We start from the raw sequence: 23,631 nt of genomic DNA on the forward strand, positions 1-23,631 counted from the left end.
ATAATACTCATAACATGACTGTGACAACATAATTTTCCATGAATATAAGTAGTCCCTTTGCTAATCACACCATGATTGGAGTCACCTGTGGTAAATTTAGTTGCTAGGACAGGATTTGGAAAGATACACCCATAGGGTGTGTTCACACTGTGGAATCCACACAGATGAGTTTCTGAGGATTTCGTCGTTCGCCCCCGTGTGCATCTCCGCCCCTGCCATAGACTCCATGGTCAGGTGGATTCCACCGTTCGCCAAAATTCACCTGTGCCATAGAATGGAGTCTATGGCACAGGCGGAGATGCGAGCGGGGGCTAGTGACAAAATCCCCGGGAACTTCTCTACGTGGATTCCTTAGTGTGAACCCATCCATACTGTCTCACAGCCGACATGTACATTTTAGAGAAAAAAACCAAGCCATGAAATGGAAATAACTCTGTAGAGATTAGAGATAGGATTGTGTGGAGGCATAGATCCGGACAAGGGTAGCAAAAATCAAAAAAATTCCAAAGGGTCCCAGAGTTCCTAAATGGAAAAAGCTTGAAACCACCAGTTAGGGAGAGGTGAGAGGTAGAGGTAATTAAGACCCAAGGTCACTCTAAATGAGCTCCAAAGATCTGTGCACTACTGCCCCTTTAAATCTCAGAGAGCCAGTGCACGCGTCCCGGTAACAGGGAGAGCAAATAGGATCGTGGCGAGGTAAGAGCCCACATGGGGGGGGGGAGTAGAAGCAGTATATAAGGCCACACAGAGTTACAGAGTGCAGGAGGAGGAGAACAGAAATGGAGGGATAAGGACATGTAGCAGCATAGTGTGTAAGGCAACACCGAAGTCCCGATGTTCAGGGGAGGGGGAAACAGAGACGGAGGGATAAGGAGATATTGCAACAGTAGTGTAAGGCCACACAGAGTGAAGGGTGGAGGGGAAATAGATGCACTTAGGTGCATAGCAAATCATCACTACAATGAATGAGCTAACGCATGTGCGTTAAACAAGCTCTTACTGGTGGAATTAATTACTGGTGTCCTCCTCTCTTCAATGGGCAGGGTAAGAAGAGCAAATCTATTGTTAAAAATTCTGCTACTGTGAACCAATTTCATACACCTGCATAAGGTTATTTTTGCAAGATTTGTACTGATTTCTGCAAGTCCATTCAGGTATGAAACAAATGAAGAAATGTGTGCAACAAATCTGCTGTCTATTAACATACCCAAAACCTACAGCCATTGACAAAGTAAGAATTTAATGCACTTTTTCATAAATAACAGAATAGTAATTAAAAACCGTAATCTACGTGTATATACAGTATGTAAAATATAAGTTTTCAAATTGTCAGATGATAATGCAGTATTATCTACCACAAAACACCCTAAAAATTGTCAGTAACAAACCAGAAATCATCAAGGAAATTTATTAGACAGTTTAAGAAAATTGTAGTTGTTGAGGCTGAACCCCATTGGACAAGGCCAATTTAGGCTTGGCCAATTGCTGCTCCCAGACACTTACTTTCTGAGATTCCATGTCTCAGAAGTGAACCTTGCAAGATATGGAGGGGCAGGGCTAAATCGCGATCATCGCTTGCACGCAAAACTAGGCCCGTACACGATGTCAAGTAGCCGCACAGTGTCTCCAATATTGTGGAAATACTGTGCAGCTATTGGACATTGTGTGAGGGCATGATTTGCATTTAAGCCATGCTGGTGAGCAGAAGGCCATTTTATTTTTATTTAATTTTACTTTATTTACTTATTTATTTTTTGGTACTTTGTTGTCCTCTCATTTCAAGATCCAAACCTTTATTTTATCTTTTTTTTTTTTTTTTAAGTGTTTTGTAGTACAAACAGCTGTTGACTTTATTCTATGGGTCGCCATGCATGCATAATTTGTTATAAATAAGACCTAAAATGCAGGGGTGTAGCCACACTGCCCTGTTTTGAGTTATTTATCTAACAACAAAAGTGAATCATTCGCCAGTGTGAAGGAAACCTTAAGGTTCTGTAATACAGTGGTGCCTTGGATTATACAAGCATAATTCGTTCCAGGACTGTGCTTGTAATCCAAATTACTCTTAAACCAAAGCAAAATTTCCCATAAGGAAATGCAGACAATTGTTTCCACACCCCAAAAATAATGATTTTTATTCTGAACAACAAGTAGAACAGATGAAACAAACAATGAGAAACAGCTTCTGTACTGTACAGTATAGCAACCAGCATGTGGAGTATAATGTATAGTAAGTGCATAAACCTGAAAACACATCAGCAGTTTGTACATACAGGATGGAACTACAGATCCCCATAATGCAGTAGCATAACACAACAGACCAGAATAGAGAAGCAGGGCTGCTGTCAGAAGTCTGTGTGGTCACATGACAGCAATGGGGAATGGGGGTGGGGTGTTCAGCATGGACCAATCAGGAAGCAATAATCACAGAGCTGTCCAGGAGGACAGTGACACAAACTTCTGTATATAGCAGTGTGAATGGCTGAGTGTAAGTGCAGGCACATTATAGCAGAAATGGAGAGGATGGAAAACAAGAGGACTGACAGACTGCAGGGACCATGAAGGAATGAGCAGAGCAGATGTGGGCACATAAATGCAGCACTCTGTCCAGGGAGAGGGTTACGGCTATGGAGAGAGTACCCCCCACAGTCCTGTCCCCTGATGTAAGCCCCAGCCTAAAGTGGATCTGCCATGATTTGGAAGGTGAGGGACAATTTTGAAAAACTGTGAGCTCTTTTTGCAAAACGCTCTTAATCCAAGGTACCACTGTATGTTCAATAGTATATTCTCACTCATCACTGTTATAGAAAAGTATGTAAAACTCACTCATAAAGGGTGAAGAACCTTTAGAATGGCACTTAGAAAGTTAGTACAACTTTTGCCAAATAGAATAACATTTTTAGTTGAATTCATCAAATTGTAGTTCTTTGCTGAAAATGACCATCAGACAACAAGTATTATGGGAAACCATTTCACTGTATTTTACTGCATGAGGAGCGACATTAAGGTTAGGTCACACACACAGTAAAATAAAAGCTAAATAAGACCGTAATTTTGAGTTAAAATAAAACAATGTGTGAACAGATGCAAAAAACAAAAACAATTTTTTTACTATTTATACAGCCGTAATCGATTACAGACATTATACTATATGGTCTGCGCACTGCCTGACAATTTATTTTTGACTTCAATAAATCGCATTATTATGTTGAAAATACGGTCATATTTTACCTTTATTTTATGTGTGTGAACATAGCCTAAATAAGACATTTGCGAATAAAACTAATAAATCCATTTAAAATCAAATGACACATACCAGAGAGCTCACTATAAGGTTGTTGTTAACCCCCATACACACACTACCATATATACTGTACTGTATAACATTAAGAAATAGAAATTAGTAGCACTGTACCATGTGTTTCACAGCTTTAGCAAGCAGTTGTCTCCCAGCTGGCTTGTCAAAGTCAGCAATAATCCAGATGGTGACTGCATAAATTACATCCTCATCTGAAAATAACAAATTCCACAGTCTAAGCATTTCAGTTCTGGCATCATTAACACTACACACTATACAAATAACAGATTATTATTTAACATGCTGAAAATAAAAGTACATTTACAAGCAAAAAAAATCCACATCAATTAGCTAAGAAATGTAATAGCAATAATCAAAGCAAAACATTTACACAGTTTTAAATCACCACTACTGAGAAAATACACCCCAAAGAAATATTCACATCTAGAGGAACATTGCATATTATTAAAGCGTACACTCGGAGCTTTCCAATTGTACAACAATGAAGCCATACATAGGAAGGGAAAAATTATGCTAACACAAAGCTTTCTTTTCTATATTCTATACAAATGCGGCTGTCAATTTGAATTGCCTAAATACCATTTGATGCCTTTATCAGGCGTGAAGTAAGATTAACCTGGGCTTGTAGTAGTCCTAAAACCAGTAGAGGAGCTGTGGTGTAAAACAGGGTTGTTCCACCTGCAGAGTTTCCTATAGATAGACCGAGCTGTTTGCATCAGCTACAAATTTATTTTATATATTTATTTATATTATATATAGTTATGTTCTCTATGCTTTCATATTTAAAGTGACACTGTCACCCCCTTTTTGCATGTTACCTGCTCTCCACAGGTGTAAAGGGTAAATGTTACAGCTTTCATTACTTATTTTATATCACACCTCATGGTGCTTGTTCTGGTAAAAAGTCGTTTTTATCACCTGTGGATTGGTATATGTGAGCGGGGCCTTGCGGCCTATGTGCCACATCGCTCCGCCCCTAGCACTACTTAGCCCAGCCCCCATCTGTGATGCCATTGCCGGATAGGCCATTAAAAGGGCCAGCCTAAAGCTCTAGGTCCCACCCCCCTAGATTGTCCCACACCAATGGTCGCCGAGGGCCCCGCCCACATATACCAATCCACCGGTGATAAAAACGACTTTTTACCAGAACAAGCACCATGAAGTGTGATATAAAATAAGTAATGAAAGCTGTAACATTTACCCTTTACACCTGTGGAGAGCAGTCAAAATGCAAATAGGGGGTGACAGTGTCACTTTATTATTTTTAGAGGACCACCTCAAATTTAGATTACAGTAACAGATGTAGAAGCAGAAAGGTAGTTTGACCAACTAATCACTGTAAGGCTAAGCTCCCACTGTGTTTTTGTAGTCCGATTTTTTTTTCCATCCGTTTTATGCAAAAAAAGAAAAAAAAAATGAGAAAGCTAACCAAAAAACAGATTTATTTGCATCTATTTTGATCCCTTTTTCCATTGACTTCCATTATTAAAAAGAGCATTAAAAAAAAAGATCAAAACACATCCTTTTTTTTTAGTGTACACAAAAATGTGGTTGACCATCTCCAGTTCACTAGTCCCTAAGAACACATCAACACACTTACTGATAATGCGTTAAGAATATATAACGTATACAATTAAAAATTACTACGCTAGAACTCCTTTACGCTCTGAAAGAATATGTCTTGTGACTCGAGGCCGACAACTCCTCTAAGGAGGGGGGGGGGGGTGAACAATGTACTACACCAGTTAAACACGAAAGCTAAACAACCACCAGTTGACTCTAGACTATTCCAAAACTGTAAATCGGTAACTTAATTTGCAAAACAGCTTTTAGAGTGCACTTTAAAATACATGAGCTGAAATTCCTACTTTCTAAAGAACTATTCACCAAGGCAAAGTTCCTGAGCACAAGGTTTCCCAGAAGGTAGCAGTGGCTTTTACAAATAGGGGTTGCCAGAAGGATTGGATCAAGGGGGTTCCTGTGACATGTCAAAAGTATTTGTTTTCTTTAATGATATTGGTAGGGGTAAACCAGTGAAAAGAAACTTCTTTTGAACCTACTGGTGTCAGAAAGTGACAGATATTTGTAATTTACTTGTATTAAAAAAATTCCAGTCTTCTAGCTGTCGTATGCCCTGCAGGAAGTGGTGTTTTCTTTCTAGTCAGACACAGTGCTTTCTGCTGCCACCTCTGTGGTCCAGAACTGTCCAGAGCAGTAGCAAATCCCCATAGAAAACCTCTCCTGCTCTCCAGACTGGAAAGAATACACAACTTCCTACAGGACATACAGCAGCTGGGAACGGATGGGAACACTTGAAGGTTTTTAATAGCAGTAAGTTACAAATCTCTGGCACCAGTGGATTTAAAAGATGGTTTTTTTTTTTGCTTGACTACTCCTTTAGTATAATGACATTCTCACTTCCCCATTGTCATTATAGGTATAAAAGTAAAGGTTGGTAAGAAAACTCACACACAAAAAAAAAAAAACATCCAAGGGAACCCTCATGGAAAGAAAGATTGAAGTGGCCTGTCTACATAATGTAGTTAACAATGTTTGCACCAAACAGTGTTTCTGGCCAGCATGTTAACTTCCAAAACAGTCCCAGACTATTTAATCCAACAAAGGTATTATGACTGATTCCACTTTGACTCTTCAACTCACAAAACCCAACACAGGAAAGTACTTGAGGCTTGCTCTGCCATGTTTGTTTCTTGGGTTACAACTTATTTCCACTATCTGCGGATGCTGAGGTTACAATTTTGCTTTCACCACTGATTTGTTACGTAACGGTTTAAAGCCCTGAGGCCAGACTTACCGCCCTGTTAGTTTACGGTACTTTATAAGAAACGGACCAAAAAGAATATTATAAATTAGTATTTATCACATAAAGTGACAAAGCCCTTCACATGGGCAGCATCATGGCTGGGAAATAAAGTGGTCAAGTACAGGCAGTTGAAAAAAATCTGCCCCATAGTGGTTGTTCAAGTATTCTTTACATAGATATTATCTTTGAAAACTACATACCATCTTTTGTAGCATATTTCATATTTTCAGAAACAACAGCACTCTTGTCTTGAGAATCCAGATAAGAAAAGGTTTCATAATCCTGCAGACTGTATGTAGCTAAAGGAAGAAAAAGCAAATAAAAGTTTATACTATTTAATAATGAAACTTTTTATTTGCATAAAATGTTTGCAGTACGGCAATTGTCACTTGTCCAGGTGCGGACTAGAGATGAGTGAGTACTAAAATGCTTGGGTGCTCGATACTTGAGATAAATATTTCCCGATGCCCGGGTGCTCGTTTCAAGTAACGAACCCCATTGAAGTCAATGGGAAACTCGAGCATTTTTGCAGGGGACCAAAGCTCTGCACAGAGAAGGTTGTGGGAAAACCTGTCAGAAAATGATGGAAACAACACGAAAATGGACAGGAAACAGCAGGGGCAGCATGCACGGACGCCTCTGGGGCTGGCTTATCGCACCATTACGCCAAATTATGGGCAACAGCATGGCAGTGAGAACACAGGGAACCATTAAAAGAGAGGTAGCATATGAACCACCCAAAAACTTAGCCTGACACCACGGAACATCATGGAAATAGACAGAAAACAGCAGGGGCAGCATGCATGGACGCCTCTGGGGCTGGTTAATCGCACTATTACGCAAAATTATGGGCTCCCGGCTCTCTCCCCCATGTTCCTATACCTCCTCCCTTGCTCCAACTTCTGTTCACTGTCGGGCCAGTAATCTCCTGAGTTGATTGATGTCTATCAGGGGTCAAAGTACAGCCTGGTACACACTGATGCAGTAGCTGTACTTCACTGATCCCTGTCTCTCTCACCACGTGCAAAGGACACAGCACAGTGAGGATAGGTATAGCTGAACTACACATCCCAGATCTGGGGGTAGATTCGGGGGTAGACGTATAGAGTATATGTGTAACTGGTGCTGGTTCTTTTTTTTTAAGGCACCCGTTGCACAGGACACTGCACAGTGAGGAGAGGTATAGCTGAACTACAGATCCCAGCCAGCAAAGGTAATGTCACCAACAGGACAAATTGACTACTGACAGCTGCACTACAAGTCAAAGCCAGCAGCGAAGAGTAGCAAATATATCCTTCTAAGGGCTTAAAATTTTCAAAACATTATATATATATATATATATATATATATATATATATATATATATATTGTGGACATGTCACGGGAAAAGTGCTCGAGGGGGTGTACATCTCACCCAGGTTAATACGGAGTGTGAGATGGTAAGTCCAGGAGGCATCTGTGCTCAGCAGTGTTATGCTGCTGAGCTATTATTTATTATTGCCGGGCCTGGACTTACATGGAATGGCAGATAGGTTTTGGTAGTGGGATTTGCCATTCCCTCCCCCCGATCCAGGTCAGGTTTTGGGGTCAGGTGTCTCTGGCCCTAATCAAGCCTGACAGAGAAAAGCCCTGCAGAGGATCCTTGGTTTGCTCTCAGACAGGAGTGAACAGCCTGCATGGTGTGGTCGCTGGGAGCTGGGGCTTATGCACACCCTGCAATATTACCTGCCAAGTGAAGTGTCAGAGAGGTAACCTGCTGTATTAGTAAGCGCCCAGACGGGCAGGACTTTTTGTTTTGTTTATTCTCACTGCACGGTGTTGCTGTATTTATGTTGCTGGACCGTTTATGCTACAAATAAACACCCAAAGCTGTTTTATGAGCCCAAGTTTGCTGCCTGAACTGTGTCCAAACACACCATCCCCCGGGAAGATCCCTACAATATATATATATTTATTTATTTATTTTTTTTTGAAAATTTTAAGCCCTTAGAAGGACTGTTGGGTTCTTTGTGTCAGATTCCTGCCTAACCGCACACAAATTCCCTGCCTAACACTCTCCCTGACAGACAGCAGCTCTCTCCCTATGCTCATCCTGCGTCTGAAGCTAGCATTGCGGGACCTGATTTTTATATGCCCAGGTCATCTGATCTGGCTTGAAAATCGTTGCTATCGACATGTAGGGTCTCCTCCATGATGCTACACACTCCCAAAGACTCTCCTGCATGGTGATTGGCTAAAAAAAAAGGCGCCAAACATGCAGGGAGAGGAAGATGCCATTGTCTTGAGTATCGCAAGATGCTCGTCCGAGTAACGAGCACCTTCGAGTACCCTAATACTCGAACGAGTACCAAGCTTGGACGAGCATGTTTACTCATCTCTAGTGCGGACACATCATTTAACATGATTTACAGTTCTGATTGAAAACCCGCAAAAAATTTAATAATGGTATAAAGTCCTGTTCTAAAGGTGGATCCCAAGAGACAAACTACCAGTTTTAGGCCCCCTTCACACGTCCGGAAAAACCACCCGGATTTCCTATCAGGAAATCCGGACGGATTTCCGGATGCATAGACTTTTATTGGACACGGACACCCTTCCTGAATTTTTCGGAAGGGTGTCCGTTCCGGAAAATAGGACCGGATTTTTTAGAACCGGTCCTATTTTCGTCCGGAAATCCGGCCCGGAAGCCCCCATAGGAGTCTATGGGAGCACCCGGGCCCCGGACACTTTCCTGATGCACATCAGGAAAGCGTCCGGAGTTCCACTCACCCGGACCACCTTCCGCCTCTGCCCCGGCCTCCTGCTGCCTCTTCGTCCGCATCCTTGTCTGCAGGTACCCCCGGCGGCCACTCGCGGCACCCCCGCACCCCCCGCGGCCACTCGCGGCACCCCCGCACCCCCCCAGCGGCCACTTGCGGCACCCCCGCACCCTCCCCCCCCTTCCCACGGCCACTCGCGGCACCCCCCCATCCCCCCCGGCGGCCAGGAGACCAGGACAGGTGAGATTAAAACTCCCATCATGCCCTGCTGACAGGCCATGATGGGAGTTGTACTTCTGCAGCCTGTGGCCATCCAGGTTGCAGAAGTACAACTCCCACCATGCCCCTGCTGACAAGTCATGATGAGAGTTGTACTTCTGCAGACTGTGGCCATCCAGGTTGCAGAAGTACAACTCCCACCATGCCCCTGCTGACAAGTCATGATGGGAGTTGTACTTCTGCAGCCTGTGGCCATCCAGGTTGCAGAAGTACAACTCCCATCATGACCTGTCAGCAAGGCATGGTGGGAGTTGTACTTCTGCAACCTGGATGGCCACAGGCTGCAGAAGTACAACTCCCACCATGCCCCTGCTGACAAGTCATGATGGGAGTTGTACTTCTGCAACCTGGATGGCCACAGGTTGCAGAAGTACAACTCCCATCAGGTACTGCAACCTGGGTGACCACAGACTGCAGAAGTACAACTTCCATCATGACCTGTAAGCCAAGCATGATGGGAGTTGTAATTCTGCAAGCTGTGACCATCCAGGTTGCAGAAATACATGTCCTATTTTTCTTCTCATCAGGAAATCCTGAAGGTTTTTCCTGATGGTTTACTGATTGTTTCCTGAAGGTAAAAACGGATTACTGTCAGGAAATCCTGATACTTTCCTGATGACATTTAAGGCCTCCTGATCAGGATTTCCTGACAGTAAAAACTGACACGGACGTGTGAATGGGGCCTTAGGCTTTGCGCACATGAACACAATAGGCGCAATTCACATATACACAGATTTTGGATTTTGTGAAATCCATTGTAAATTTAAAAGCTTGCTGTGAGACTGCTAGGGTTTTGTAAAAATGCATTACCATATACTCTGTAATGTGCTTTGTTGTTGACGAGTTCAGATCAGCAATACACTGGTGCAGATCTATCAGGCTGCCTGAAACTCACACCGTCAATCAGGTTATTTTACTAGAGCTGGTTAAGATATAAAACATGAGCTGTGATTGGTGCCTGACAGTGTGGGATTTAGGCAACTTGATAAATCCAGGCCATTGTGTGTGAAACCACTTTTTCAGTATAGTTCCTAGATTGGATCCACTACTGTTAGATCAAAAATATCTTTTAAAAAACCAAGCAAGTGATCTCACCATTGGTATTAAATAGATGGCTCGTGCACATAGAACTGAGCTGTCCCTGGACGCAGCTCAGTTCACAAATTTGTAGCAGTATTTGCAAACAATTATTTCTTTGCTAAATAGAGACCTGCTTACGGGTCTCTTTGCCTGTCACTCATTCTCGCTTGCGCCGTAATAAAAACAGGTTTTTACCCGATGTAAAGATTATCTGGCAGACACTGCTTCTATGCTAGGGAAGCTGCACTAAAGATCTATAGGGTGCAGGTGGGAGCCATATCAGCACAATCGTGCTGATTGGTTCCCTTTAACCCCTTAAGGAAAGAGCCTAAAACGGCATTAAGGACCGGGCAAATTTTCAGTTATGCGTTTTCTCCTTCTAGCCTTCTTTTATTTTTCCCATCTACAGGGCAATGTGAGACCTTCTTTTATTTAATTTTTTTTGAAGAACAGGTGTACTTTGTAATGGCACCCTTCAATCCGCCATAAAATAAATGACCGAACCCACAAAATATTTATGGGGTGAATCGGGACAAAAAATGCAATTCCGCGTTTACGTAATGCAATTTACGGTAAAACTGACATGATATATTTATTCTATAGGTCAGTCTGAATACAGCAATATGCAGATTACAAAGCTTTTTTAATGTTTTACTATTTTTATTAACAGTAAAACTTTCTTTGCAAATAGGTATATTTAAAATGGCCTATTGTGACTCCTATAACGCTTTTATTTTGTCACCTACTGGGCTGTATGGGGTTTCATTTCTGACGCCACAATCTCTAGTCTTTATTAGGAACGCGGCTATTAGCGGGCACGGTCCGATCGCAGTGCCCGCTAATAAAGTAACCGGATGCAGCTGTCAAAGTTGCCAGCTGCATCCGATTACTTAATGCAGCCGTTCCCTGGTGTCTAGTGGGGTGGATCCACACATCTTACCCCGTCCAGGGTCAGCACCGTAATGGCGCTGATCCCGGCTCGGCACTCGATTGCTTCCGGCTTCAGCAGCGGAAGCAATCAATGTGCCTATCCCATTGATCTATGCTGCATATCTATGCAGCATAGATCTGTATGAGAGATCAGAGTACTTATACTAGAAGTCCCCCAGGGGGGCTTCTACTATAAGTGTAAAAGTAAAAATAAAAGTGTTGTTATTAATAAAAAGCCCCCACCCCTAATGAAAGTTTGAATCACCCCCCTTTTCCAATGTTATAAATAAAAATAAATAAATAAACAAACATGTTTGCTATCGCCGCGTGCGTAATCGCCCAAACTATTAATTAATCACATTACTGATCTCGCACGGTAAACGGCGTCAGCGCAAAAAAATCCCAAAGTGGAAAGTTACGCATTTTTGGTCGCATCAAATCCAGAAAAATTGTAATAAAAAGCGATGAAAAAGTCGCATATGCGCAATCAAGGTACCGATGGAAAGAACACATCATGGCGCAAAAGATGACACCTAACATAGCCCCATAGACCAAAGGATAAAAGCGCTATAAGCCTGGGAATAGAGCGATTTTAAGGAACATATATTGGTTAACAATGGTTTGAATTTTTTACAGGCCATCAGATACAATGAAAGTTATACATGTTACATATCGTAATCGTAACGACTTGAGTAACATATATAACAAGTCAGTTTTACCCCAGGGCGAACGGCCTAAAAACGAAAAAAATAAAATAAAATAAAACACATTGAATTTTCTGGTTTCGCAGAGTACTTTATGAAAAAAATCAGCCTGTCATTGCAAGTACAATTAGTGGCGCAAAAAATAAGGGCTCATGTGGGTTTCTAGGTGAAAAAATGCAAGTGCTATGGCCTTTTAAGCACAAGTAGGGAAGAACGAAAACACAAAAATTTAAATTGGCCCGGTCCTTTTTAAGGTTTTAATTTTTTTAAAAGCCATCAAATAAAATAAAATAATCATAATAACTTGACGAACATTGATAACACGTCAGTTTTACCATACGGCGAATGGCGTAAGCACAAAACCACCCCCCAAAATCTCACTGCGTAATCATTTTTTTCCCGTTTCACAGCACATTTTATGCAAAAATGCAATCTATCATTGCAAAGTACAATTAGTGGCGCAAAAAATAAGGGCCATGTAGGTCTGTTGGTGAAACAAATGTAAGCTCTATGGCCTTTAAAACACGAGTAGGAAAAGACGAAAATGCTAAAACGAAATTAGCCTAGGAGGGAAGGAGTTAAAAGGCCATAGTGCTTTTATTTTTTTACCTACAGACACATTTGAGTTTGTTTTGCAATGACACACTTACCATATTACCAAGACTTTTTAACCCCGAAAAATCTTCTCGTTTTATACACCGGGTATGGTCGCCCCATACAGTGAGGGAGCTCAAAAATGGCAGCATCCCCACCTTATGGGGCGACCACTATGAAAAAACAAACAATTCTACTCACCTGTGACCAATTACCGGAAGCTGTGCGTCTTCAGTCCCGTTCCTTGCGCCCGCAGTGTGACGCACACTTCGGAAGTCCCCGAAGCCTCTACCATTCCCCCAAAGCTTTCCTGGCAGCTGAGTGTCTCTGAGCTTTTCATATCAGACGCTCGGCTGCCTGGGAGAGCTTAGGGGACCTCCTGCACAGGCAGTGTATGTCACACTGCCTGCGCCGGGAAGGGGACAGAAGACGCGCGGCTGCTGGGAACGGGTCACAGGTGAGTTGATTGTTGTTGTTTTTTTTTCTTTAGCTGCAGTTAAACCCTGCCTGATCGCAGCAGGGCTCCAGCTATAAAACCCTGCTGTGGTCAGGCAGGAGTTAACATTTCCCAGCATATAAGGCGAACCCCTGACAATCTTCTTAAAAGTCAGGGGTCGTCTTATGCACCAGAAAATTCAGTATTTTTCCATAAAATGTACCGTGAAACTGAAAAAAAATTATTTGCACACTGCATTTGAAAAAAAAAAAAAAAGCTATTTCATTACTGTATTTTGATCCTTTTGTTTTTTAGTCTCTGGGGCTATGTAAACTGTCACTTTTTGCACCCTGATCTGTACTTTCTGTTGGTATCTTATGCAACTTATACTGTATATGCAACTTCTCTTTTATAATCTTCTATTCCAAAATTTCTGGATGTAATGTGACCAAAAATCTATAAATTTGCATTTGTGCTTTCACCGTTTACAGTGTGAGGTCAGGAATGTGATAATTTAATAGTTTAATTCTGCATGTGATTTATTTGAAACAAACAAACAAACAGTAAGGGGGGGGGGGGGTGATTTAAAGTGTCACTGTTATTTGTTGTTGTTTTTTGTTGCAGAAAACTATAGTACAGACGATTTTAAGAAACTTTGTAATTAGGTGTATTAGGCAAATATGCCATTATCTACTTTCAAAAAGACTTTCCCCAGGTCCCCTCCTTTCTCTCATTCACTGCTCATTATCAGGAAATCTCAACTCTCTTACATCAGTCGAGCCCGTCTAAACTATGGAGAGGGAAGGGGGGAGGAGGAGATTAGTCGCCAGCAGAGAGCAGAGAACAAAGGATTACACAGCGGGAGCTATGTGAATATGTGAAAGCCCATATTCAGAGGTCAGAGAGGTCAGTGCTGACTTCAGAGGAGATAGCCCGGTGATGTAGCTTTAAATTAACTCTTTGTTGTCCTGTTTTGGTGCCTCATCTCCTTCCACCCCTCGCCTCTCCACAGAAAACCATGAAGACAGGGGGGAGAGCTTCAATTTGCTTTTTTATGATAAAAATGCATTTTTCAGTTAATAAACCCAATTACAAAGTTTCTTAAAATCGCCTGTACTATTAATTTCTGCAAAAAAAAAAAAAAAAAAAAAAAAAGAGTAAACTACAGTGACACTTCAAACTTATTAGGGATTGGGATTTTTTATTGATTCTACATTCCATTTTAATTTTACCATGCTCCCCACTCTGCATTATACTTTAGAGATGGACTTGTCTCCACAGTGACAGCCTGCTCAGCCGATCACTTACTGAAGCAGGAAAGTGCTGCAACATTTTGCACCCCTAAGTAAGTAAAGTTAGTAGCCACTCACTAGACCAGTAAGTCTTGCAAACTGAAACTCCCACTCATTAACCTACACTTTGTAGCATGCTACATAATGTACATACTGAAGCAAGAACTCCCTGCTGCATGCAATGTTGTCATTTCAGGCACCATCTGCATAAGGGGGCTAGTACATCTTCAGAAGAGTGCAGGAGGAGTGAGAAGGGGGCCTGTCCACAGCGCTGGATGGGATCATTAATTTTTAAATTGGTGCAATCTACTGAAAGCATCTGCTTAATTTTAAAAGTTGCAATAAAATCGGAAAAACCTTCCACTTTAATTGTGTATTTTAAATGCATGTCTTAAATACATTTTGTTGGTGCCTAACTCACATTATGGCACGTTATTTCTATTTTAACCCCTTTGTGACCGAACTAATTTTAATTTTGAAAAAGGGTCAACAATTTTTCCATCAGTCATGACTTTGTGTGTGTGTGTGTGTGTGTGTGTGTGTGTGTGTGTGTGTGGCTGATTACCAGTAGCTCAAGAACTTGAATGCAGCCCTAAGGCTGTCTGGAAAACATGGATACAGCCATAGGTAATCAAATGCTGCACACTCAGGTTTGGACGAACCCAAACACGCTGAAGGTTTGATGAGCTCTATTAACTAACCTAATGGGTGGGTTGAACTATCTTTCAGGCTATGTCTAGAACATGGCCCCCATCTTGAAATCTAACATATCAAAGATGACCAGAAATGTCTGAGAAATTGTTTGCCGCAATAAGATTTGCAATATTTCTTGTGGTTCAAAAGTTATCAACAAAGAAGGTTATAATTAGAGATGAGCAAACCAGGTTCGGGTTCGAGTCCATCCGAACCCGAACTTTCGGCATTTCATTAGCGGGGGCTGCTGAACTTGGATAAAGCCCTAAGGCTATCTGGAAAACATGGATATAGTCATTGGCTGTATCCATGTTTTCCAGACATCCTTAGAGCTTTAACCAAGTTCAGCAGCCACTGCTAATCAAATGCCGAATGATCGGGTTCGGATGGACTCGAACCCGAACCCGGTTCGCTCATCTCTAGTTATAATGCCTGTTTATAATGTTAGGATCCAGTACCTTCAACTTTGTGTTTAGCACCATGGAAAGCAAATCAAATACCTGTGTATCACAGGGAATGTTCACAGTTGTTGTATCTTTCTATTTTGATAACTTTTGAACCACAAGAGATTTTGATTTTGTGCTGTGGGGTGTGGGCGACTTTGACACCGAAAGAGAATTCTGGATAGGGTGCCATCTACTCTAAAGCCAGCCCTGACAGGTAAACCTTATTTGCTTAAAGAGTAACTGTCATGTTTTTTTTAACTGCAGAAATCAGTAGTATAAGCGATTTTAAGAACTCTGTAATAGGTTTCATCAGCCAAAAAAGCCTCCTTCTGTACTCAAGAAGCAATCTCCCAGCCTCCCCCCCCCCCCTGACTTCTTATCTGTGCATTATCAGGCAAACACGTCTTCATTACAGAGAAGCCAGTGAAGACGGGCTCTGCTCTCTCCATTGTAAGCCTATGAAGGGGGGAGGGGCTGAGGGAGATGAGGGAGCAGGAAGAGGTGACATGAAGGTCAGCTATTTGTAGACTCTCTGGGCACCTAGAAACGCAGGATTCTGGGGTCAGAAAGGTCAGTGTTTATCTATGAACTTACTGAAAGAAGATTGCAGGCTGTTGTGCTTTGCAGGAATCCTCTGTGTTCAGTCACTCCTAACAGCCCCTCCCCTCTCCATAGCCACATAATGGAGACAGAAATCCTGCTTCATTTGATGTGAGGGGGGAGGCTGGGAGATTGCTTTTTCAGTACAGAAGGAAACTCTTTTAGTACATAAAACCTATTACAGAGTTTCTTAAAATCGCTTGTACTGTTGATATTTAATGTTTTCAGAAAAATGGCCCTGAAATGACAGTTAGGCTTTAAGGGAATCTGTCACTAGGTTTATTCCGCATTAAATGAGGGCAGCATAAACTAGTGAAGGAAATGCTGAACAGATCGGACTATTACTTACTCTTAATATGTTGAATAGGATCCTTGCCACAACCCTCCCCTCCAGCTTCTGATTGACAGTTGACTGCCTATACATAGCCAATCAACAGCTGTTGGGCAGATTTTTTTGCTTCTCATGAATATTGAGGACTACTGGGCTCGTGCACATAATGAAGAGGACTACATATTGTTTGTGTTATTCAGGAGGATATCTCTGGATCAGCTGCACAGAGTATTGTAAGAGATACATCATTCTGTTCAGCTTGTCTGTCACTAGTTTATGTTACTCTTACATAGGGCAGCATAAACCTACTGACAGAGTCTTTTAAGGGTTAAAAGCTAAGGCAACACATAAAGAGTTTTACATCTAAATAGTGTTAACACAGGATCACAAGCAACATCTTAACACATATGTGGTAATAACTACAGATCTTTGTTTTTAGACTCACATAATTGAATGAATAGTGCGGTAAAATCTACTGTACTGCTAGATGTAGATGAAATGTAAAGGTTCAGGCCACTGTCCAAAATGTCCATTGGCAAACACATAAATAGAACTTCGATTTTTTTAATTAGCGTCAGTTTTTATCCTCATTTCCATCAATTAACAATAAGTTAGTAATGCACTGCTAGATAGATGATTCTTGAAGTATTCCACAAAACATGAATACAAATTTTTTATTTCATATTCTAGTAACAAACCAAAACTAACAGTTATTAAAGTGATATTGCAGAGATTTGTTAAAAAAAAAAAAAAAAAAAAAAACACAAAGATGCTGCTAGGTGTGAGATAAACCATAATAGAAACCTATACTTACCTAGCCCTGGTCCCCTGCAGCTTCTGTTTTTCTTCTGACCCACAATTATTTTCTGTTTTTCATGTTGGCTTAGCCTCTCATGGCTAATGATTGGTTGAGCAGGCAGGTCCTGCTCTGAGCACTTATCTCAGAAGCAGTAAGAAGACAGAAGAACAGGGGACTGAAGAGAGCAATTTTTTTAGTTTTTTTTTTTTCAAAATGCTGGGCTTTCTGGCATTATTTATGCCAGAAAGTTAATACAATAGGTTAATTCTGTCAAGAATGATCTAACTCTAAATTTTACTTTTTACCATTTTCCCAGCTTACAGATGGCAACTGCATAATTCAGCTTTACCTGATCTTGAAATAAAATTAATATACGTCTTTTCACTTGTAAGAATTGTCGGGTTCATTCTGGTCACTGTGTTTGCTTGGTCCATTAAATAATCTACAACATCCATGTGATCAGTTAGTAGACCCTGATGAAAGAACAATGAAATAGTGTAAATCACAAGTATAAGGCTAAAATAACATGTTGTGTAATATGGACAGATAATTTAACCCTTCATGTTTTGCTGACTATAGTGATACCCAAATACACATGGTTTTTACAAATGGTATTCTAGGCATATTGTACAGTACGAAACATAATAATAATAGAATTAATAATAATACTTATTTGTATAGCGCCAACAGATTCCGCAGCACTTTTTTCATACACATACAGTACAGAGGTTACATTGACATATTACAAAATTAAATAATTAGAAGAAATAAAAATACAAAAGGGATACGAGACCTGCTCGCTAGAGCTTACAGACTACTAGGGGTTATGACTGGGGGGTGACACAAGAGGCACAAGTTCTTTATTTACCCAAGGTCCAACCATTGTACATAGTCAGAAAGTGCTGGATGACCCTTTCCCCCACCTTCACAATTAGTAATGGAACCCGTCAGGGATACCCCTTATCCCCCCCTCTTTATTTGTTCTAACCCTTGCGACGTTATTACAAAAAATTAGGCAAACCTCTCACATAACTGGCCTCAGGGTTGGAGAGATCGAGCATAAGTGTGCAGCATTTGCAGACGACCTACTCCCCTTTGCAACCAACCCTCTTCAGACCATGCCGAAGTTGGTTGACATCTTCCATACTTTCGGGCAGGTCTCGGATTTTAAAATTAACTTCTCCAAGTCTGAGGCCATCATGTTACTGCACCTACCAATATTGTTAACCAATTAAAATCCATTCTCCCCTTCTCCTGGACCACATCCTCCTTAAAAAACATAGGCCTTAATGTCAGACCAGACCTGACTAACCTATTTACTGCTAATTACACTCCCGTACTGGCTAAAATTAGACAGCTCTTGCACAACCTGATGATCCCCTTTGTATCCTGCATGGGCCATAAAAATTATTTGAAGACGTACATCTCACCCCGCTTTCTCTATCTCTTCCAATCCCTCCCTATCCCAGTCCCCCGTACCTATTTCACATCTGCTCAACGTATGCTCTCTACTTTCCTATGGTCCAATAAGGCACCGAGACTGGCACATAGACACCTGATCCTTAAGCGCAGAAATGGAGGGTTTGGCCTTCCAGACCTGAAGGCTTACTACAAGGCCTCTATCCTGAGTAGGTGGTGTGGATTAGTGAAATCTTCTGGAGTAAACGCACCCCTATGGACGAATATGGAATTGGCACTGATGCCTCGCGCCAGCCTCGTATGCCTTTGGAAACAGGGCCCAACCCCACCAGGCCTTCTCCCGCACTACCCCATTCTGAGTGCCACGCTCAAAGTAACAAAGTAACGAGCCTGTCGCCCTCGCCATTCCCATCCCCTGAGATGTCACTGAATTTAGTAGCATATATGGTGGGAAATATGACCCAACAGCCCCCTCTATGTAGCCACCTCCCTCCTGGCCCCATTAGGACCTATCCAGTCCAGGATTTCTCTAAACTGGAGTCTCTCATACCCTGTACTCTTAGGGAGGCATTTATTAAGTCCGGCGTTTTTTACGCCGGACGTAAAAATGCCCCCGCAGCTCCGGCGCTACGGAGATTTATGTAGAGGCGGACTGCCTCTACATAAATCCCGTGCGCGCCGTTGCGCACCGCCGAAAACCTACGCCAGCTGAGGACTGGAGTAGGTTTTTGGCGTACATTTTGGCGGAACGGATGATAAATCGCGCGGACTCTGAGTCCGCGCCCTCCGTTCCGCCCACTTTCCGCCCCTTTTCCGCCCCCTTTCTGCCCCCCTGGCGTACTCGGCGGAAAGTGCCGATTTGCTAATATTTTATTCGCAAATCGGCCATTTGTGTATAAAAAAATACGCAAATCGGCACTTTCCGCCGAAAATCATCCGTTCGCCGGATGATACATGTGGCCCTTAGTACACTTATAGCTCACGTGGTAGCCTTAACCGATCTGTCAGCCATTGGTAGACAATTTGCGACTCATTATCTGCCATGCCGTCCACAAAATTGGATGGATACCCTAATCTCCAACCCCACACTCCCTAATAAATTGCTCTAAAAATTTATTCATCTCTGGTGGCCCCCCCGACTAACTATAAACCTTCATATATCCTAGCCTGGGAGAGGGAGCTGGGAGAACCCTTTTCCCCTAAAATGTTAGCTGCTATGGCAGCGAGATCCCATGGGTACTCCTGCTGTGTAAAAATTCAAGAGAGCTCATATACGCTCTATACTAGATGGTACAGGACCCCCTCCTTCCTCTTCCGGGCAGGTATTGCCCCCACTGATACTTGTTGGAGATTCCATCAGAGCACAGGCACATACAAGCATATATGGTGGGAGTGCCCACTTATCACCCACTGGGAGGGTGTGAAGAACACCATTGAGCAAGTAGTTAAGGTGAAAATAGACCTATCAGCCTCGCTCATTCTGCTCTGGGAGCCAACTCCTAACTTCTGCCCTAAGTATAACGATTTGATAACTCACCTATTGACGGCGGCCAAATTGTTGGTTCCGCTATATTGGAATTGCACGAAGGCACCTCCCACAGCAGACTGGGTGAATAGATGTGACCAGCCGGCTAGATTGGAAGAACTACGAGGGTGGGAGTGGGGTACAAGAGAAGCCTATCTGAAGGCATGGAACCCATGGCTACTCTATCGAAAGCTTCTTTGACCGCGTTGGATATGTCTTCCTAACAGCTACTTTCCTTATATGCCAGTCCCATCGCGCATGTGGGGACCCACGACCCCAGCAGACCGGTAGGCCCCTTAGGAGACCCTCTCCCGTATTGATCACAGGAAGAACTCTGCTCTATGAAAGAACTGTTGTATAGTGGTCAGTGTATATTGTTTTGGTTTGTCACCTTCCCTTTTCTCCCTCTCCTCTCCACCCCTCCTTTTTTCCCTACTATCCCCTCTACCCAGCGGAGTCATCACCTTTTATGTATTACTATAGGCTGTGCAGATCATACACTGTTTGTATAAGTACACACCCCATGTTCTGCATTATTTGCTTCTTATTTGTACTTATGTGCCATCCTTCCTCTCTGTACTGGATAGTTGTACCCTGTATTCCTTTGTTAAAACAATAACATTTGATTTGAAAGAAAGTGCTGGATGAGCCAGTCACACACCAATGTGTAAGCACAGTAAAACACATAACACATTAAAAATGCATGGAATTGTCAGAGATATAGATATAGAGATATAGTTATAGGAACAGCTGCTTTTTCACAAGCTCTACCTTCAAACAGCCATGGCTTCTATGTCTGTACTGATGAAGGACAATATGTAGAACGAAGCAATACAGCCCATGTTTTCCAGGACTTTCTAGGGCTGCATTCAACTTCTTAAGGCATCGGTAATCAAATGCCCAGAGTATAGATAAACCCAAAGTTTGATGATCCCTATTAATATGCTATACACAAGATATATTAAACAGCTGTGTATGTGTTTGGCTGTACTCCAGCACTTCTTGGTGTACCATTGGCAAGCAAGAGCCAAAAGGAAGAGTTCTATCCTATCCCAGGATGAGGACTGATTTCTTTGTTGTAATATGTGATAGAAGTGGGCATGTGAACACCTCCTATTTTAAAGGTTCCTTGGTGTATTCTTTATCTTGTAAAAGGTTGGTCATACCATTAGGTCATACCAAAGGGGAGAAAGGCTGCCAGACTCTATGTAGAAGAATTTATTTATGTATTTTTATTCCTGCAATAAAATATTTTGGCTTTACCATACAGCTTTTATGACGCAAGACTTGCTCGATAAAGGCTGTATAGTATGGCCAAAACATTGTACCAAACAATAAAAAGATACAAAGAAGTTCTTCTACATCATGCTGCTGTTACAGAACCTACATTGGCACATTTTGATATTTGAAAGGAAACACAAGGACATGATCTCCTTGCTAATTTCCAGCTCATTTCCCTGGGAACAAACAGACTAAATATGTTGTGATCCAGCTTGACCATCCCTTCTTTCCTCCAATATCTTTTATCAGAGGCGAGTTGGAAAGCTACCATATTCATCAGATGGTCGGACATCAGCTAACATTAATAATGTCTGATTTCTATAGGTAGTTTAAGCAATTCAGTCTATTAAAGCGCTCAAAGCTAAATTCACAAATCTGCTTATTGCTACTAGACTCAGTCAAGTATCTATTATCAGACACACTCACTGTAGTCTGAGTTGTCATAATGCTCTTTTTGTAGCCCAACAGACTACTTTATAGTGCCTAGTGTAACACACAGTTTCTAGAAAGTAGATCACCAGAGCAACACCTGTGCAGTGAGACTGTTAGAAAGTCTGAACACATTTGGCTCAGATGTAGACAGAATGTGTATTGGGACTTTCTGGGACTGGCTAAACACAGACTAGTACGAAAAGTAAACTATTTATACAGTTAGGCATTTTAAGTAGTACATATCTAGAGGTAAACGTGAAATACTATAAGAACAAGAAAAAGCACATGCAAACTAGGGCTGCGCATAAAAAATAGTACCATATTTTCCAGCGTATAAGAGGCCTTTTTAACCCCGAAAAATCTTCATAGAAGTCGGGGATCGTCTTATACGCCGGGTATGGTTGCCCCATACGGTGGGGGAACTCAAAAATGGCCGCATCTTAACCGTGACCACTATAAAAAAAAAAAAAACAGTTAAGGTAACTCACCTGTGACCCTGACTTTTAAGATTGTCAGGGGTTCGCCTTATATGCCGGAAAATGTTAATCCCTGCTGCTGTCAGGCAGGGGTTAACTGCAGCTAAATAAAAAAAAACAGTTAACTCACCTGTGACCCGTTCCCAGCAGCCACGTGTCTTCTGTCCCGTTCCCTGTGCAGGCAGTGTGACGGACACTGCCTGCGTCAGAGATCCCCAAAGCTCTCCCGGACAGCCAAGCATCTCATCGGAGAAACTTGGAGACGCTCGGCTGCCGGGAGAGCTTCAGGAGAATGATGGAGGCACAGGAAGTTTTTTTTTTTTTTTTTAATTTAGCTGCAGTTAACCCCTGCCGGGATTAACATTTTTCGGCCTATAAGGCGAATCCTGACAATCTTAAAAGCCAGGGGTTGTCTTATACGCCCAGTTGCCTTATACACCTTTACTGAATAATAAACATAAAAAATACAAAAAGGGAAGAGACTATAGAGATAACAAGCCAAATTAAAACCTACATACACTTTAAATTAAACAAACATAATCCTGCTTGTGTCCAAGCAAGGATTAACCCCATAAAGGACCTGGCCCCAGACACCATCTACAATAAGCAAAGAATGAACAATAGCAGTAACAAATATACCAGATTATGGTGTGTGTGGCTGTACCAATCCATGGGCCAAGTAAGAGAACATTATCCCATGCATTCCGATGACCACCCGGCTTCCTTTGGAAATCAAACCAAACTTTTATTGTTATCCTCAACTGTTCAGTTAACAAATAGCTGGATTTTACTTTAAGATTTTAGAATGCCAAAAAATAAATTGATATTCTTAAAAAGGAATCACTTTGGTCTCTTAGGCACAGTTTGTGAATAACTGTCTGGATTATATGACTGTACTAAAGATTACTATTAGTACAAGTTTTTTGTGTTTATTTATTATTATCAATATGCATCTTCTCCTTGACGCCAGCCTTGTACATCAGCTTGCTGACACCGGCAGCACAAGGTAAATGTAATATAGAGCAATCACTTCCATGCAGTACGGCTGCAGGAAACGACAGCTCGTACATCATGTAAACACAGCTTTAACTAAATATTAGAATGATATATCTGTCTCATATGCTTTGTGAATGATATGCTCACCATGAACACTGCCCTCTGGAAGAACCCTGTGGCATCCATGATCTTCTGTAGAATAACTGTCTCCATCTCTTCAACATCCATCTCCTCACTGTTAAAGGGCACACCATTAAACAGAACTTGAGGCAATGGACCCAGGCCACTCTTCTTATAAAAGGTTGCTCCTGCCTGTTTAAATCAGAAGTACAGCAGTTTTACACAGAATTATTCTGACTGTAACATGGAAGATGCTAATACCAAGAGACATGACCATTAACTGAATGGGCACTCCA

General features: G+C 41.9%; 1 protein-coding gene across 1 annotated transcript in view; it reads right to left on the reverse strand.

The window, feature by feature from the left end:
- Nucleotides 1–23,631, reverse strand: part of UGGT2 (UDP-glucose glycoprotein glucosyltransferase 2) — a 218,606-nt gene that overhangs the window by 100,375 nt on the left and 94,600 nt on the right. The window contains exons 17-20 of the mRNA XM_069970680.1: nucleotides 23,363–23,527; nucleotides 17,436–17,559; nucleotides 6,344–6,442; nucleotides 3,416–3,510 (exon numbers count right to left, since the gene is read on the reverse strand). Of these exons, the coding sequence (XP_069826781.1) occupies nucleotides 3,416–3,510; nucleotides 6,344–6,442; nucleotides 17,436–17,559; nucleotides 23,363–23,527 (483 nt within the window). The remainder of the gene's footprint in view (nucleotides 1–3,415; nucleotides 3,511–6,343; nucleotides 6,443–17,435; nucleotides 17,560–23,362; nucleotides 23,528–23,631) is intronic.

The sequence above is a fragment of the Dendropsophus ebraccatus genome, chromosome 5 (assembly GCF_027789765.1).
Source record: "Dendropsophus ebraccatus isolate aDenEbr1 chromosome 5, aDenEbr1.pat, whole genome shotgun sequence".
NCBI lineage: Eukaryota > Metazoa > Chordata > Amphibia > Anura > Hylidae > Dendropsophus > Dendropsophus ebraccatus.